At 36.9% G+C, this 14,899-nt stretch overlaps 1 protein-coding gene across 5 annotated transcripts in view; it reads left to right on the forward strand.

Annotated features, from left to right (window-relative positions):
- Positions 1–14,899, forward strand: part of Trpm7 (transient receptor potential cation channel subfamily M member 7) — a 153,182-nt gene that overhangs the window by 112,322 nt on the left and 25,961 nt on the right. For all 5 annotated transcript variants that reach the window (XM_045157143.1, XM_004669724.2, XM_045157145.1 and 2 more), the window contains 8 exons: positions 2,026–2,093; positions 5,828–5,862; positions 8,253–8,278; positions 10,024–10,074; positions 10,158–10,223; positions 11,004–11,287; positions 11,771–11,853; positions 12,023–12,228. In XM_045157143.1, the coding sequence (XP_045013078.1) occupies positions 2,026–2,093; positions 5,828–5,862; positions 8,253–8,278; positions 10,024–10,074; positions 10,158–10,223; positions 11,004–11,287; positions 11,771–11,853; positions 12,023–12,228 (819 nt within the window). The remainder of the gene's footprint in view (positions 1–2,025; positions 2,094–5,827; positions 5,863–8,252; positions 8,279–10,023; positions 10,075–10,157; positions 10,224–11,003; positions 11,288–11,770; positions 11,854–12,022; positions 12,229–14,899) is intronic.

The raw sequence follows: 14,899 nt of genomic DNA on the forward strand, positions 1-14,899 counted from the left end.
TCAGAAGAAGATTCTGGTTGGTAATTGTTGTTATAACCTTAGATCATTTAATCCTAACATTCTATATTTTTAACAAATTATTTAATCTCTAAAGATGAAGTACAAAGACCTGCCCTTTAAAAATATTCTGATTTTAAAGCCGGACATGTTAGCACACGCCTTAATCCAGCACTTAGGAGGCAGAGGTAGAAAGATCACCATGAGTTTGAGGTCACTCTGGGACTACATAGACTTATTAGCTAGAGTGAGACCCTACCTCAAACAAACAAACAAAAATCTGATATATTTGTATCTGTATCATTTATTCATCACATATTTTTCTAGTTTAACTTTTGAAACTAGCTAATATGTTTGTTGGTTTAAAATTAAAATACATATTGAAAAGACTGTACCTCTCACTCAACTTCACACATATATAAAACCACTATTATTTGTATCTGCCTGTAGTGTTGTAATACTTATGCAATCAATAATAGATTTTTTTTCCTACCTTTCATCATTTATACAAAAGACAATGTATTATACTTATTGCTTTGCACCACTGATTTTTCACTTACTATGTAAAGGTGATATTTCTGTATCAAGCTTTTTCTTCTTGAGAGCAGGTTTCACTGTTACTCAGGCTGATCTTGAATTCCTTAGGCTCAGGCAATCCTGCCTCAGCTTCCCCATTAGCTTGGACTACCAATATGTACCACAACCTGGCTTTGAATTTGTTTGGTTTTTTTTTTTTTTTTTAGTCTAAATCATATATAATTATAATTGAAAAGTTGAAAAAGTACAAAGGGATCCTTTACAAAAATAGTACTACCTTGTTCCTTTCACCATCATTTCTTTTATTTGTTGGTGTACTATATTAAGCTGTACATATCCTGACCAAGTTTGGCTTTTTTGGAGGACTGTGGCTCAGTGAATAAGCGCACTTGCTCCTTAAGTTTGGGCAGAGGCCACCAAGTTTGACTCAGTAGAACCCTTGTATAAGGCTGAGTGTAGCCATGTCTGTAACTCCAATGGGGGAAGAGAAGGGCAGACACCAAAGAATCACTGAGAGGGAAAAAACTGGGGACTGGCTGGGTCTTGCTGATGGACAGTAGCTCTGGGTTGAGGGACAAACCTTGTCTTAAGGAAATGCTTAGATGAGCAGTAAGAGAACACCTGGCATTCTCTGGCTTCCAGAGGCACACACATGGAGCATGTGCATCTGCATATTTGTGTGCATGCAACATGTTTGCTTGTACACTTGCAGGAAAAAAATGTATTTACTACAATGCATAACAGTAGCAAATTAAAGCTTTAATATCATAAAATAGTCTCGGGTACAGAAAAGGCATTTGATAAAATTCTAATTGTGATCAGAATGCTTCATTAGTAATGTAAAAATAGAGTGAAGTTCCTTAATCTCAGTAAAGCATAACTAAAAAACACAAATACCATATTTCATAGTGATGTACTAAGTTCAAGATGGCAAATAAAATTCTGACAGACTATATTTTATATCCTAGTCATAGAAATAAAAGCCAGTAAAAGAGAAAAGTAAAATGTCAATATACTAAGGTAAATTTTGGCATGGAATTTGTGTGACATAATTTGATGGAATGTACATCAAAATTTAGTGTCATGGACTTTGAGGGGCTTGGTTCTATCTTTTCTCAGTTTTGTCCATGTCATACTGTTCCAAATTCTGAATGTGGGAACTATCTGGTTCTCCAGCTGTAACAACACTTATTTAGTGGAGATTTGTTGAACCCCTAATATGTCTTAGGCATAACAGTAGCTTTGGCCATTCCTAGATGAATAAAATGCAGCCTCTCTTGCTTATAACCAAGGTTCCAGGATTAATGAATTAATTTTCTTAGATTGAATAATTTGGGGAATTGTGTGAGCAAACTGTAACTCTTGTGTTCGGCTTTGGTGGAGAGAGAATTATTGTATGAAAGTTATACATGCTTTGAAACACTGGTTGGTCAACGTTTGTCTGACTGGGCTTTTTTGTTATATTTTTCTTTTTTTTTTTTTTCCTAACAGAAAGCAATAGTAGAAGGACATCTGTAGAAGACACCCCTGTAGTAGATTCCAAAGCAGCTTTGCTACCGGTTTGTACATTTCAATTAAACAAGTAACATTATTAACAAGTATGGAGATTTACCAAAGAAAGACTTAGGTCTATGGAGAGGGATCAGTGGTTAAAGGCACTTGCTTGCAAAGGCTGACAACCTGGGTTCAGTTCCCCAGTACCCAAGTAAAGCCAGATGCACAAAGTGGTGTATACTTCTGGAGTTTGTTTGCAATGGGAGGAAGTCCTTGTGCACCCATTCATTTTCATTCTTCTCTCTTTCTCTCTCTCTCGCAAATAAATGTATTTTTTAAAAGAAAGGTTTAAAGTAATTTTTAGGAGTTTTTTTCAAGCTTTCAAAAATATTTTTTGGGCTGGGTGTGGTGGCACACACCTTTAATCCCAGCACTTGGGAGGCAGAGGTAGGAGGATTGGTATGAGTTTGAGGCTACCCTGAGACTACATAGTGAATTTCAGGTTAGCTTGGGCTAGAGCAAGACTCTACCTACAAAAACAAATGTGGGGCATGGTGGCACACACCTTTAATCCCAGTACTCGGGAGGCAGAGGTAGGAGGAGGATTGCCGTGAGTTCGAGGCCACCCTGAGACTATATAGTAAATTCCAGGTCAGCCTGGGCTAGAGCGAGACCCCACTTCAAAAAAAAAAAAAAAAAAAGGAAACATATTTTGCCTTAGAAAAGCGTCATTAGAACATGGTGGCAGTTAGTTTCTTCCTTCAGTAAAAAGGTAGGAACTCTCATGTTTAAATAAAAACTAATTTTGTAATTTATTCCCAACCAACTGTACTAATACTTTGATCAGCTTCCTTTTAAAAGCAGAATGTCTTAATAGGCAAATACAGAAATCGGTGATCATACCGATAGTAACTTGGTAGGTGCTGTTGTTAAATATGTTACTAAGCACATTACTTGTGGTATGTACTTCTAATTGGAAGATTTTGTAGTTAGCCTGGACTACATTATGAAACTGTCTCAGAAAACAAAAAAATATGGGTTTTTCTTTGTTTTATTTCATTTTGTTTTGTTTTTAAAATCATTTGGACTAGGGTCATAGCTCAGCTGGTAAAGAGCTTGCCTCTTGAACATGAGGACTTAAGTTCCATCTCTAGCATTCACATAAATGCCTTGTGTGGCACACCTATAATCCCAGTGCCGAGGAGATGAAGACAGTCCCATGGAGCTTATTGGGCAGCCAGTCTAACCTAATGAGTGAATTTAAGGCCAGTGAAAGATTAATCTCAAAAAGTGGCTGGAGGCCCTGGTGCACCCATTCTCCCTCTCTCTTTCTCTCTCCTTCCCTCCCTTCCTCTTTCTCTCAAATAAGTAAATAAAACATTTTTAAAAATCTTCATGCACAAATGAACTAAAACAGCTGCAGTGGAGTGTGCCTGTATATCTTTAGTGATTGTCTTTGAGTATGTACTTTGCAGGATTTGCTTATACTTCATTGTTCTTTTGGCAAAGGACATGTAACTTCAGAGTATAAGATTGTCATCAGAAGCCCGGCGTGATGGGACACGCCTTTAATCCCAGCATTGTGAGGCATTGGGAGACAGAGGTAGGAAGATCACTATGAGTTCAAGGCCACACTGAGAATACATAGTGAATTCCAGGTCAGCCAGGGCTAAAGGGAGACCCTACCTTGAAGAAAAATACTAAGAAATGAACAAAAAAGATTGTCATCAGAAACCAAGATTTGAATAACTAGAAAAACTGTTATAGAAAATAACACTTCTGAATTTACTTATTCAACTTTGTAGTGGTTATGTGCATTCATTATTTGGTACTAAACGTGTTCAGGGGCTCAAGAGAGCTCAGTGGTTAGTACAAGGACCTGAAACCACCTGAGTTTATTCCCTAGCACATACATATATCGCTGCATATGGCTATGCAAGTCTGCAGTTATAGACCTGTAGGAGAGCTGTAATGAGGGTATCAAAGATCATAAAATCACTGGGGCTTCCTGACTTAAAAAAAAAAAAAAAAGGCAAAGACAGCAGCAGTAGGTTGAGTGAGAGACTCCATCTCAAGGAAATAGACCCAGGATTGAAATGAGGAAGACATCTGGTGTTCTTTTCTGGCTTTGGCACACCTCTGCACAGGGCACACATATAACATTAAAAAAAAAAAAGTGTCCAAGCCGGGCATGGTGGCACACACCTTTAATCCCAGCACTCAGGAAGCAGAGGTAGGAGGATCACAGTGAGTTCGAGGCCACCCTGAGACTACATAGTGAATTTCAGGTCAGCCTGAACTAGAATGAAACCCTTCCTTGAAAAACCAAAAAAAAAAGTGTTCAGTTCTATGAGACCAGGACTTCACATTAAATTTTTAACCTTTCTTTCTTTCTTTTTTTTTTTTACTAGCATAAGTTAATTAGGTATAATGTGTCATACCTGACTTATTAAATTTTTGTCTTTTACCCCCTCATTATCCTCTCTTATTCCCCTCCACCATTACCCTTCTTCCCAACTAGTCCTTGTACTACTTTCATGTCTGTTTTGTGTGTGCGTGTGTGGTGATGTTTTATTAGAGTTTTATTGGGGTTGTCCAGAGGATCCTGGGCTAGGTGGCTCCTTCCTAATGGCTATGCCACCAAAGAACATGTCTCTTCCAACCTCAATAACCATTAACTGCCTGTAGATATTCAAGGAGGAATGGGCTTCATGGGCCCTTCCTTCTCCCCATGACAGGTTGTTGACAGGCACAATCTTGAGCAGATCTTTTTAAAAAGTATTTTTAAAAAATTATTTAGTGGGCTGGAGAGATGGCTTAGCGGTTAAGCGCTTGCCTGTGAAGCCTAAGGACCCTGGTTCGAGGCTCGGTTCCCCAGGTCCCACGTTAGCCAGATGCACAAGGGGGCGCACGTGTCTGGAGTTCGTTTGCAGTGGCTGGAAGCCCTGGCTCGTCCATTCTCTCTCTCCCTCTGTCTGTGACTGTCGCTTTCAAATAAATAAATAAAAAATGAACAAAAATATTTAAAAACAAATTATTGGGGGGGGCATGCCAAGGTCTCTCACTGCTACAAATTCCTGACGCTTGCACCACTTTGTGCATCTGGCTTTACATGGATACTAAGGAATTGAACCTGAACCAGCAGGTTTTGCAAACAAGGGCCTTTAACCACTGAGCCATCTCTCCAGTCCTGGATCTTGTACTGGTAATCACAACTGTTATGAGGTCAAGAGTGCATCTGTAATGTCATACTCCAAAGACAGTGTTCCACAACATCCCTACCTCTGGCTCTTAGATTCTTTCCACCCTCTACCTCGAGCCTTCCTTAGAGAAGTGGTCATATAGATAGCCAATTAACCTGAGCCCTTTGACCAGTTAGGACTCTGCATTTACTGTTGTCTACTGCAGAAAAGGAGCTTCTTTAACCAAAGTTCCAGCAGCACTAATCTTATGGGCATAGACGGAATTATTTAGAAGGCATACCCCTACATTATTTTGATGGGCATGTCATGTCCATTTAGCAAAACATACAAAAACACAGCAGTAGCTTGCCCACTAGGACCTAGGACCTGTCCAACCACAGGCTTTGCCAGGTTTACAGTACCAAAAATGGATTCCCTCCTGTGGAGACCTCAACTCTAATCAGAAGGCAGTTGGTTGCCCCTACTACTGACCCCACTATGCACCAGTATCCACTCTTTATTTTTTAAGAAATACTAAAACAGTTGTAAACAGTTAATATTTATTCTAGAGAAGTGCTTAATGCAGAATTAAGTTTTGTATTTGTTTTTGACTAAAGGATTGGTTACAAGATAGATCATCTAACAGAGAAATGTAAGTATGTCTTCTCTTATCATTGTTTTTTTCCTTGTGTTATCTTTAATATTCCTTTGATTGTTAATTGTAGTATCTTCCATTTTCTATTAAGTGAAATTGGTGAAACCAAGTTGTAATTATAGCTCTACTATAACCTTCCTAATCATCTTACAATTGATTTTATTTTTGAGGTTTGTTTCTCACTTGCTCTTGAGAAATTTGTTTAAAGACCTAGCTGGACGCTTTAGTTTTATGCTTAATTACTATCTGTCAATCATTCTAATCAAATTTTGTAACAGCTTTTTGAAAGTACTTTGGTGATTAGAGCAGTAATACCATATACATTAGCCTACGTAATGGAAAATCCACTGTACATTTGATATAATAAATCCAGAACAAGGGGTTGGGGAGATGGCTTTTAAGTTAAAAGGCACTTGCTTACAAAGCCTGCTGGCCCAGGTGCAGTTCCACAGCTACCCATGTAATAAAGCTAGATGCAAAAAGTGGTGCAAGTGTCTGGCATTTGTTTGCATTGACAAGAAATCCTGGAGTTTCCATAAACACATAAAATACCCCCCCCACACACACACACATAATTAAGTGAATAAGTGATTTTTCAAATGTTCAGAACAAAAGTCATCCTAATGGGTAATTATCCCTGAAATACAAGTCTTGCTTTCATATCCATTTAATACTTGGAACAGTTGTGTTTCAGCACCGGATTTCCAAACCCTTTTGTGAATCTGAAATGAATATGAATAGAGAATAAAATTCACCATATAATACATGAGTAAGCAGCTGTATGAGTATACCTACCTATATTAAATCCTCCCTTGTTGACTTTTACCCCCCACCTTTTGGTGCTAGAAATTGAACACAGGGTATTACATATGCTAGGCAAATACTCATCAGGGAGCTTCATTACAGTGCTCTGTAGTTGATTTTAATTCTGCTGTCTAACAAAGCCACCTAGAAGATTGGAAGTTGGTCAGCTCTCTTGGAGTATTAAAGAAAAAAGTCTTTATCAATAGCAGGCAGAGGGATGATGCTGTAGTCAAAATTCATGAAAGTACGTTACTAAGGTGAAATTCAGGGTCAGTTAGAATATAAAATCTGGAAAAAGACTAACGGCTTTCTGATTCCAATCCTTTTGAAGCCTGAGCAAGTCTATGTAGCTATTTAAAGGGAGAAATATGCTAGAAACCATTTCACTTTCCACTCTACTTAAATCTCTTCCCTTTACAGAAGTAAAAGAACTGCTTACAGTCAATATAATAAATAACTATACTAAGCATTAGAAAATTAATATTCATCATTAGGAATTAAATTTACCCTGCCAGGCACTTAGGAGGCAGAGGTGGGAGGATTGTTGTGAGTTGGAGGCTAGCCTGAGACTACATAGTGAATTTCAGGTTAGATTGGGCTAGAGTGAGACCCATCTTTGAAAAACCAAACCAAAAAAAAGGATATCATATTTGCAAAATGATACCTATTTACTGATCTTTCAGGTTTTTTCTTTGTTTTGCTTTATTTTGTTTTTCAAGGTAAAGTTTCACACTAGCCCAAGCTGACTTAGAATTCATTCTGTAGCCTCAGGGTGGCCTCGAACTCATAGTGATCCTCCTACCTCTGCCTCCCAAGTGCTGGGATTAAAGGTGTGCACCACAACGCCCAGCCCTCTTTCAGGTTTTTTTGATAACAGCTCTCAAAGTATTTCTTAAATCTTAGAAAGTCATTGCATGGCATTGTTGTAGTATTAGAAAGACTCGCCACCAATATTGAAGCCATGAAGTAGTTTACTCTTTGAGTATATACTAGCCTTTAATTTGGCATCAAAATAATATTTACTTAATCTTAACCTGTAGATACATACTGTAGATAAAATAAATGCATGTAGCCAGGCATAGTGGCTCACGCCTTTAATCCCAGCACTCAGGAAGCAGAGGTAATGAGTTCAAGGCCACCCTGAGACTCCATAGTGAATTCCAGGTCAGCCTGGGCTAGAGTGAGACCCTACCTCGAAAAACAAAAAATAATAATAAAAAATAAATGCATGTGGTTATAAACATGTCTATGTATGGATTCGATGTTGGCTAATAGGAAATGGTAAATATTCAAACACATAGGAATCTGAGCAAATAATATTTTATTAAATAGCCATTATAACCTTATAAAAATTTCACAGTTAGCTGGGTGTGGTGGTGCATGCCTTTAATCCCAGCACTTGGGAGGCAGAAGTAGGAGGATCACTGTGAGTTTGAGGCTACCCTGAGACTACATAGTGAATTCCTGCCTGGGCAACAGTGAGACCCTACTTCAAAAAAATAAAAAGGATTAAAAGTTTAATTGGTAGCCAAAAATAAAATTGTTGGACAGCTTATATTACATTTTTGTGTGTGTTTCTTTAGGCCATCTGAAGGAGGAACATTAAATGGTGAGTCCGTGTAGTAGATTTAATAAAAAATCATAATTAAAATAATTACCACATTATCCTAGGCAAGACATTTTATTCTTTAAGTCTGAGAAGGCCAAAGTAATTGGAAAACATCCATTATATAGTTTCTCTTTAATATAGATATTTTGAAAATATGTGCCACCCACCCTGTGAATAATTTCTTTCCTGTCATCACCCCCCCATTTATCAGCATCAAAAACCAGAATGTTGCTAATATCCTAAGTTGTTGTTACATCCTTTGCCCCTGACTAACACAATGGATTGGTTTTACTGTGTGTGGGTTTGACACACTATATAAATGGAATCACATAATAATCTTCATGTCTGGTTTCTTCCTCTGAACATGTTTTCTTAGGAGATCCATCAATATTGTTGAATATAGTGTAGTTTCTGCGTTCATATTGTTTCCTTGATAGAGTATATTGGATTTAACCATTCTGTTGTTTGGATGTTTCCATAGTTTCCAGTGTATGGTCATTATGCTTTATGTGGCTGTGAACATTCTTGTTCAATATTGTTCATTAAACATAAATTGGCTTTCCGTTGGCTATATGCCCAGGGTTGGAATTGCTGGATCATACAGTATACCTCTGTTCATATTCAGTAATGACTGCCAATTAGATTTTCAAACTAGTTATCCAATTTGAGCTCCTTTTCTATAATTTACCTTCTAGTCTATCTTCTACCACCACAATTATTCTGAAAGATCTGATCTTGCCACTCCTCTGCTTTACATTTTTCCCACTGTCAGTCAATAAAATCATTGTCCTTTCTTTGCATGATATAGTAGGCTCTTCACAACTTGAAATTGCCTGCTTCTGTAGCTTCACCTTCTACAGGTGTGCTTATGCTCTTGCTCAGTAATTTCCAATCTTGATTGCATATTCAAATCATTTGTAGACAGTCACCTGTATGATACCACATGCCTACGGAATTAGAGTATTTCAGACTGAGCTCTTAGTGGGTGTATGTTGACAAAGCTTCGCAGGCTGTACTGATGTATATGTAATTAGTCATATTCATTCTAAACTGCTTACAGTTTCCCAACTCTAACACTTTACTGCTTTTGTAAATTATCCCTAAAAATTCATTGCCTTGAAGATTACTGTCCTCACTCCACCCCTCCACTGCAATAGCCTCAAACCCTGATCAGCCAGGAAGCATTAAGTAACCCTCCTTTGTATATAGTCCTTCTTATATCCATGCACATATATATGTATGTGGGTGTATATATACAAACATATGTTTTGTACTTATCACAGTGTCAAAGCTGTTGACTAACTTATTTCTTTTGTGAGACAATAGATTCCTTTTCAATTATATACTAGAACTAAATACGTTGCAGATTTAATTAATTTTTCCACCTCTTTTTTCCCCCCCTACATTTAAAAGTACAATCTTCAACAACAACAAAATAGAGATCAAGGAAAGACTCACTCTTTAGGTTATTTTTACATTCGTGTACTTCTTTCCAGGTGTGTGGTGCATAGTAGCCACTAACTTTCACCAATGAAAATGAGTAATATGGTAGACATATTTCATTACCTTTTTTTCCTCTTTTGTGAGGATATTGTCCATAAAAGGAATATAAGATTTATTATTTGAGAATGTGTAAGCACAAATTTATGCTGCAGTAATACTTTTTTAAATTTTTTTTTTAATTTTTATTAGCATTTTCCATGGTGCAGTAATGCTTTTAAAGTCTTGTTTATTTGACATTTTAGGTCTTGCTTCTCCATTTAAGCCAGTTATGGATACAAATTACTATTATTCAGGTCAGTGATATTAAAAGCAAAATATAGTAGTAGTATTTTGAATTTTCAGAGATTTCATCATTTTTCTCTTGTTTTTAATGCAGCTGTGGAAAGAAATAATTTGATGAGATTATCACAGAGCATTCCATTCACACCTGTGCCTCCAAGAGGTAAACCCATAAAATAATAAATAGATAAGGAAAAGTAAACCTTTTGCTTGTTTTTCATTGTATTATAGAACATGAGTCAGATCAGAAAGAACAGGATCACATTAATAAATGGCAATTCTTTGCTGGGTATGGTGGCACACACCCTTAATCCCAGCACTCAGGAGGCCAAGATAGGAAGAGTTCAAGGCCACCCTGAGACTACATAGTAAATTTCAGGTCAACCTGAGCTAGAACGAGACCCTACCTTCATAAATTCAGCTGGGCATGGTGGTGCATGTCTTTAATCCCAGCACTCAGGTGACAGAGGTAGGAGGTTTTGAAGATCACTGTGAGTTCAAGGCCATACACAGACTGGGCTACAGCGAGACCCTCCCTACCATGAAAACAACAAAAAAGGCCAGTTTTTATTGCAAATTATTACTTTACTAGAAGGGAAAATTGTACTTGTAAATATTCGAAATGTTTAATTTTTCTGTTATCGTCATATCCAGGAACAGTGATAGTGATATATTCTGATTCAGTAAAGTTATTGGTTCACTTGATAGATGCAAAAAACATAGGTAAATAATATATCATCACATCTATAGAATAGCTCTAATCTCCTGTCTGAAGTGTAACTCAGAACTTTGTTTCTACCTTTAAACATGACTTTAGAGATACTAAGGAAATGTTTTTGTTTCCTATCATCAGTCTAAACTTCTTTTTATAAACTTTTTAAATTCTACTTTTGTCATTTTTAAGAGTTATTATTTGATCTTAAATTGTCCATTCATGTTGCAGGTGAGCCTGTCACAGTGTACCGCCTTGAAGAGAGTTCTCCCAGCATACTGAATAACAGCATGTCTTCTTGGTCACAGCTAGGACTTTGTGCCAAGATAGAGTTCTTAAGTAAAGAGGAAATGGGAGGTGGTTTACGAAGAGCTGTCAAAGTACAGTGCACTTGGTCAGAGCATGATATCCTCAAATCAGGGCATCTTTATATTATTAAATCTTTTCTTCCTGAGGTAGTTAATACATGGTCAAGTATCTATAAAGAAGATACAGTGCTGCATCTCTGTCTCAGAGTAAGTACCAATAGTACTGTAATTTGAGCTTCATAATGTGTTTTGTATGCATGTGTTTTAGTGTGCATGCTTGTATATATTTGTATTTGTGTTTGTATGCATGTGGGCACATGTGTTTATGCAAGTGGAGGCCAGAGACCAACATCAGAGGGTCTTCCTCTATAACTGGCCTTCGTATTTTGAGACAAGGTCTCTTACCTAATCCAGTGCTCACCAGTTTGGCTAGACTAGCTATCTAGCAAGCTCAAGGGAATCCTCCTGTTTTGCCTACCAAGTGCTGGGATTATAGGCATGCATCACTTTGCCTAGCATTTTATATGAGTGCTAGGGATCCAGACTAAAGTCCTCATGCTTGTGTGGCAAGTACTTTACCTACCAGGCTATCTTCTCAACCCAAGCTTCATGTTTTTATTTTTCTAGTATGAATATATCAAATAAAACCTTAGTTTAAATATTTATCAAGGAATTTATTCCCTTTTGTAGGAAATTCAACAACAGAGAGCAGCACAGAAACTCACGTTTGCCTTCAATCAAATGAAACCCAAATCCATACCGTATTCTCCAAGGTAAATCTTTAATTTACTTTTTTGGTGGGAATGTTTTAGTGTTATGTGGGCAACAGTTTGGTTTTGTTTTTTAACATTCATTATTGATGTTGACTTATTAACCATGTTATATAACAATGGGAATCTTATTAACAAAACTGCTTATAATATCTATAACAATTTTCCCAAGGTTCCTTGAAGTTTTCCTGCTGTATTGCCATTCAGCAGGACAGTGGTTTGCTGTGGAAGAATGTATGACTGGAGAATTTAGAAAATACAACAATAATAATGGTGATGAGATTATTCCAACTAATACACTGGAAGAAATCATGCTAGCCTTTAGCCACTGGACTTACGAATATACCAGAGGAGAGCTACTGGTACTTGATTTGCAAGGTAAATGATTGCTGAGGTGAAATTGTACCCTACACTCCCATCTGTTCAGACATGTTATACAAAAATCTGCTAAAGGTATCAGTCAGTCACAGCTAGTAGTCACAGGGCCTAGAAAGAAAGGATTTTGCTATGTATCCTGGTCATTTGGTACCTGTGATGTTCTTAGCTCAGCTTCCTGAGCACAACACCACACCTGCTTGGTTATCTTAATTGTTGTTAAGGTGGTACGTGTATATGTGAAATCTGTTGTTCTACTCTTGTAGGCTTTAGTATTTCATGAGTATAAAGACTCATTTAAACTTTTTTATTTATGTGACTTTCCCAACATGTGGCTAGGGAAAGGTGAACACACTCAGGTCTCTTGCTAATGCAGACAAATGCGTGATATTACATGAGTGAGCCAACTGGCTTTGTAAATAGGTACTATTGAGCTATTTCCCAGTCCCATAAAGAGCTTTTTAAAAAAATAGAAACAAGTAACTATTGTTTGTGGTCTTAAATTTATCTCTTACTGTGGACCTACCTAAATATTTAGTGGATTGAAACAGCAAACATTTTACTAACTTTAGAATTCTGTAATTCAGTAATTTAGATAGAGTATAGTGAGGATACCTCATCTGGCATCAATATGCAAGGCCCAAATGGCTAGAAAACATTAAATAGCTTGATTTGTATCAAATGTCTGAGGTTTCTGTTCACTATCATCTAAATCCTCAGTTCTCCAAATGGTCTGCCATATGGCTAAAGTAACTTTCATATAGTGTACTTTTAGATAGTTGGACCTATTACGTGGAAGCTGCCTTCCTCTGGTCATGGCAAGTTATAAGTACAGCCTACATTTAGGGAGAGGAAAAGTAGTTTCTAGAATTTGGTGGGTGGAGTAGCAAGTATACATACAGGGTAGGAAAAAAACTAATAGTTATATAGCAGGTAAGATTATGGCTCCAAGGAGGCCATTTTGCTTAATGTCTCTTCACCGTCAAAGCAGAGTTAAAAGAAAGTTAACTCAAGCAAGTTTGCAAATTCACTTAGATAATATTATTTTTGCAAGATAGTCTCCATAATTTTTAAATTACAACTTTAATTACATATGCAACTGAGGCCAGATTTAAAATTAATTATTTAGAAAATTTATTATTTAGAATATTTATTTAGAGTGTCTGTAGTATCATGGCCCTTTTCATTATACAAATTCAAAATTGAAAATTTGTTTTAAGCTAGGTATGGTAGTACACACTTATAATCCTAGCCCTCAGAAAGATGAGGCAGGAGGACCATGATATGAAGGCCAGCCTACATAGTAGCAAGATCCATGTCTCTAAATTAATATATACATATACAAATATGCTTGAAAAGCAAGCAGTGTGGTTCAACTCAAGAATGAAAATGTGGGGGGGGGGTATTACCATGGAATATTTTTTATAATCATGGAAAATATTAATAAAAATTGTGAAAAGAAAAAAAAGGTTCTATAATAATAAAAAGTTTAGAACAAATTTAAAAAAAAAAAAACAAAAAAAAGAATGAAAATGTGTAAACACATCTAGCCTTTTTTTTAGTAGCTAAAATAAACGTTTAAGTTGATATGTAGTGAAAACTGGCATGTTAGTAGGCCAACCCAGTTATATTTAAAAATAATTGAAATTATAAATAACATTTAATTTCATTTAAGCATGCATAGGAAGTGAGATCAAATAAATTTTACCTGATGTATTCTCTTTTAACTAAAAAGATAATAATAATGCTCAAATGAGCAAAGTACAACTGACCCTTGAACTTCATGGGTCCATTTATGTGGATTTATTTTTTGCAGATTTGTTTTTTGGTTTTTGTTGTTGTTTTTTTTGTTGTTGTTGCTGTTGTTGGATTTCTTGTTTTGTTTTGCTTTTTTTGTTTTTTTGTTTTTCAAGGTAGGGTCTCACTCTAGCCCAGGCTGACCTGGAATTCACTATGGAGTCTCAGGGTGGCCTCGAACTCATGGCTATACTCCTACCTCTGCCTCCCGGGTGCTGGGATTAAAGGCATGTGCCACCACGCCCGGCAAGATTTGTAACAATTTGAAATTTTCACAGATAATCTATATAGTCTAGAAATGTGAAAAACATTAATAAACATGTAGGTGTGCCAGAAATACATAAAGTGTGTATAGAAACTAGTCTGTTTTATTCCTAGCTTGTATACAAATCAATTATAAAAAGTAGGATTTATGAGAATTTGTACACAAAAACAGATTATAGGTACCATTTGTACTCACAAAATGTAAACAAAATTAAATTCATAGCATGAAATCATAACTATATGGGGATGGGGAGATGGCTGAGTGGTTAAGTTGCTTGCTTGCAAAGCCTGCTGGCCCAGGTTTGATTCCTCACATAGAGCCAGGTACACAACATGGCACGAGCATCTGGAGTTTGTTTGCAGCAGCAAGAGACTGGCTCACCCAATCTTTCTTTTTCTTCCTCCCTTCCTTGACCTCTCCTCCTTCCCTCCTCCTCTCCCTCCCCCTCCTCCCCCTCTCCCTTACTCTCCTCTCTCTCTCTCTCTCTTACACACACACACACACATTTTTTAAATAAGTGTGTTTCAAAGTCACCATAATAGATTCCATGACACTATATTCATGTTGTGTCCACTCCTGTTGCTCTTTTGATGTAGTCACAAGATGTGTTGG

This window comes from Jaculus jaculus, chromosome 8 (genome assembly GCF_020740685.1).
Source record: "Jaculus jaculus isolate mJacJac1 chromosome 8, mJacJac1.mat.Y.cur, whole genome shotgun sequence".
NCBI classification, from domain to species: Eukaryota; Metazoa; Chordata; class Mammalia; order Rodentia; family Dipodidae; genus Jaculus; species Jaculus jaculus.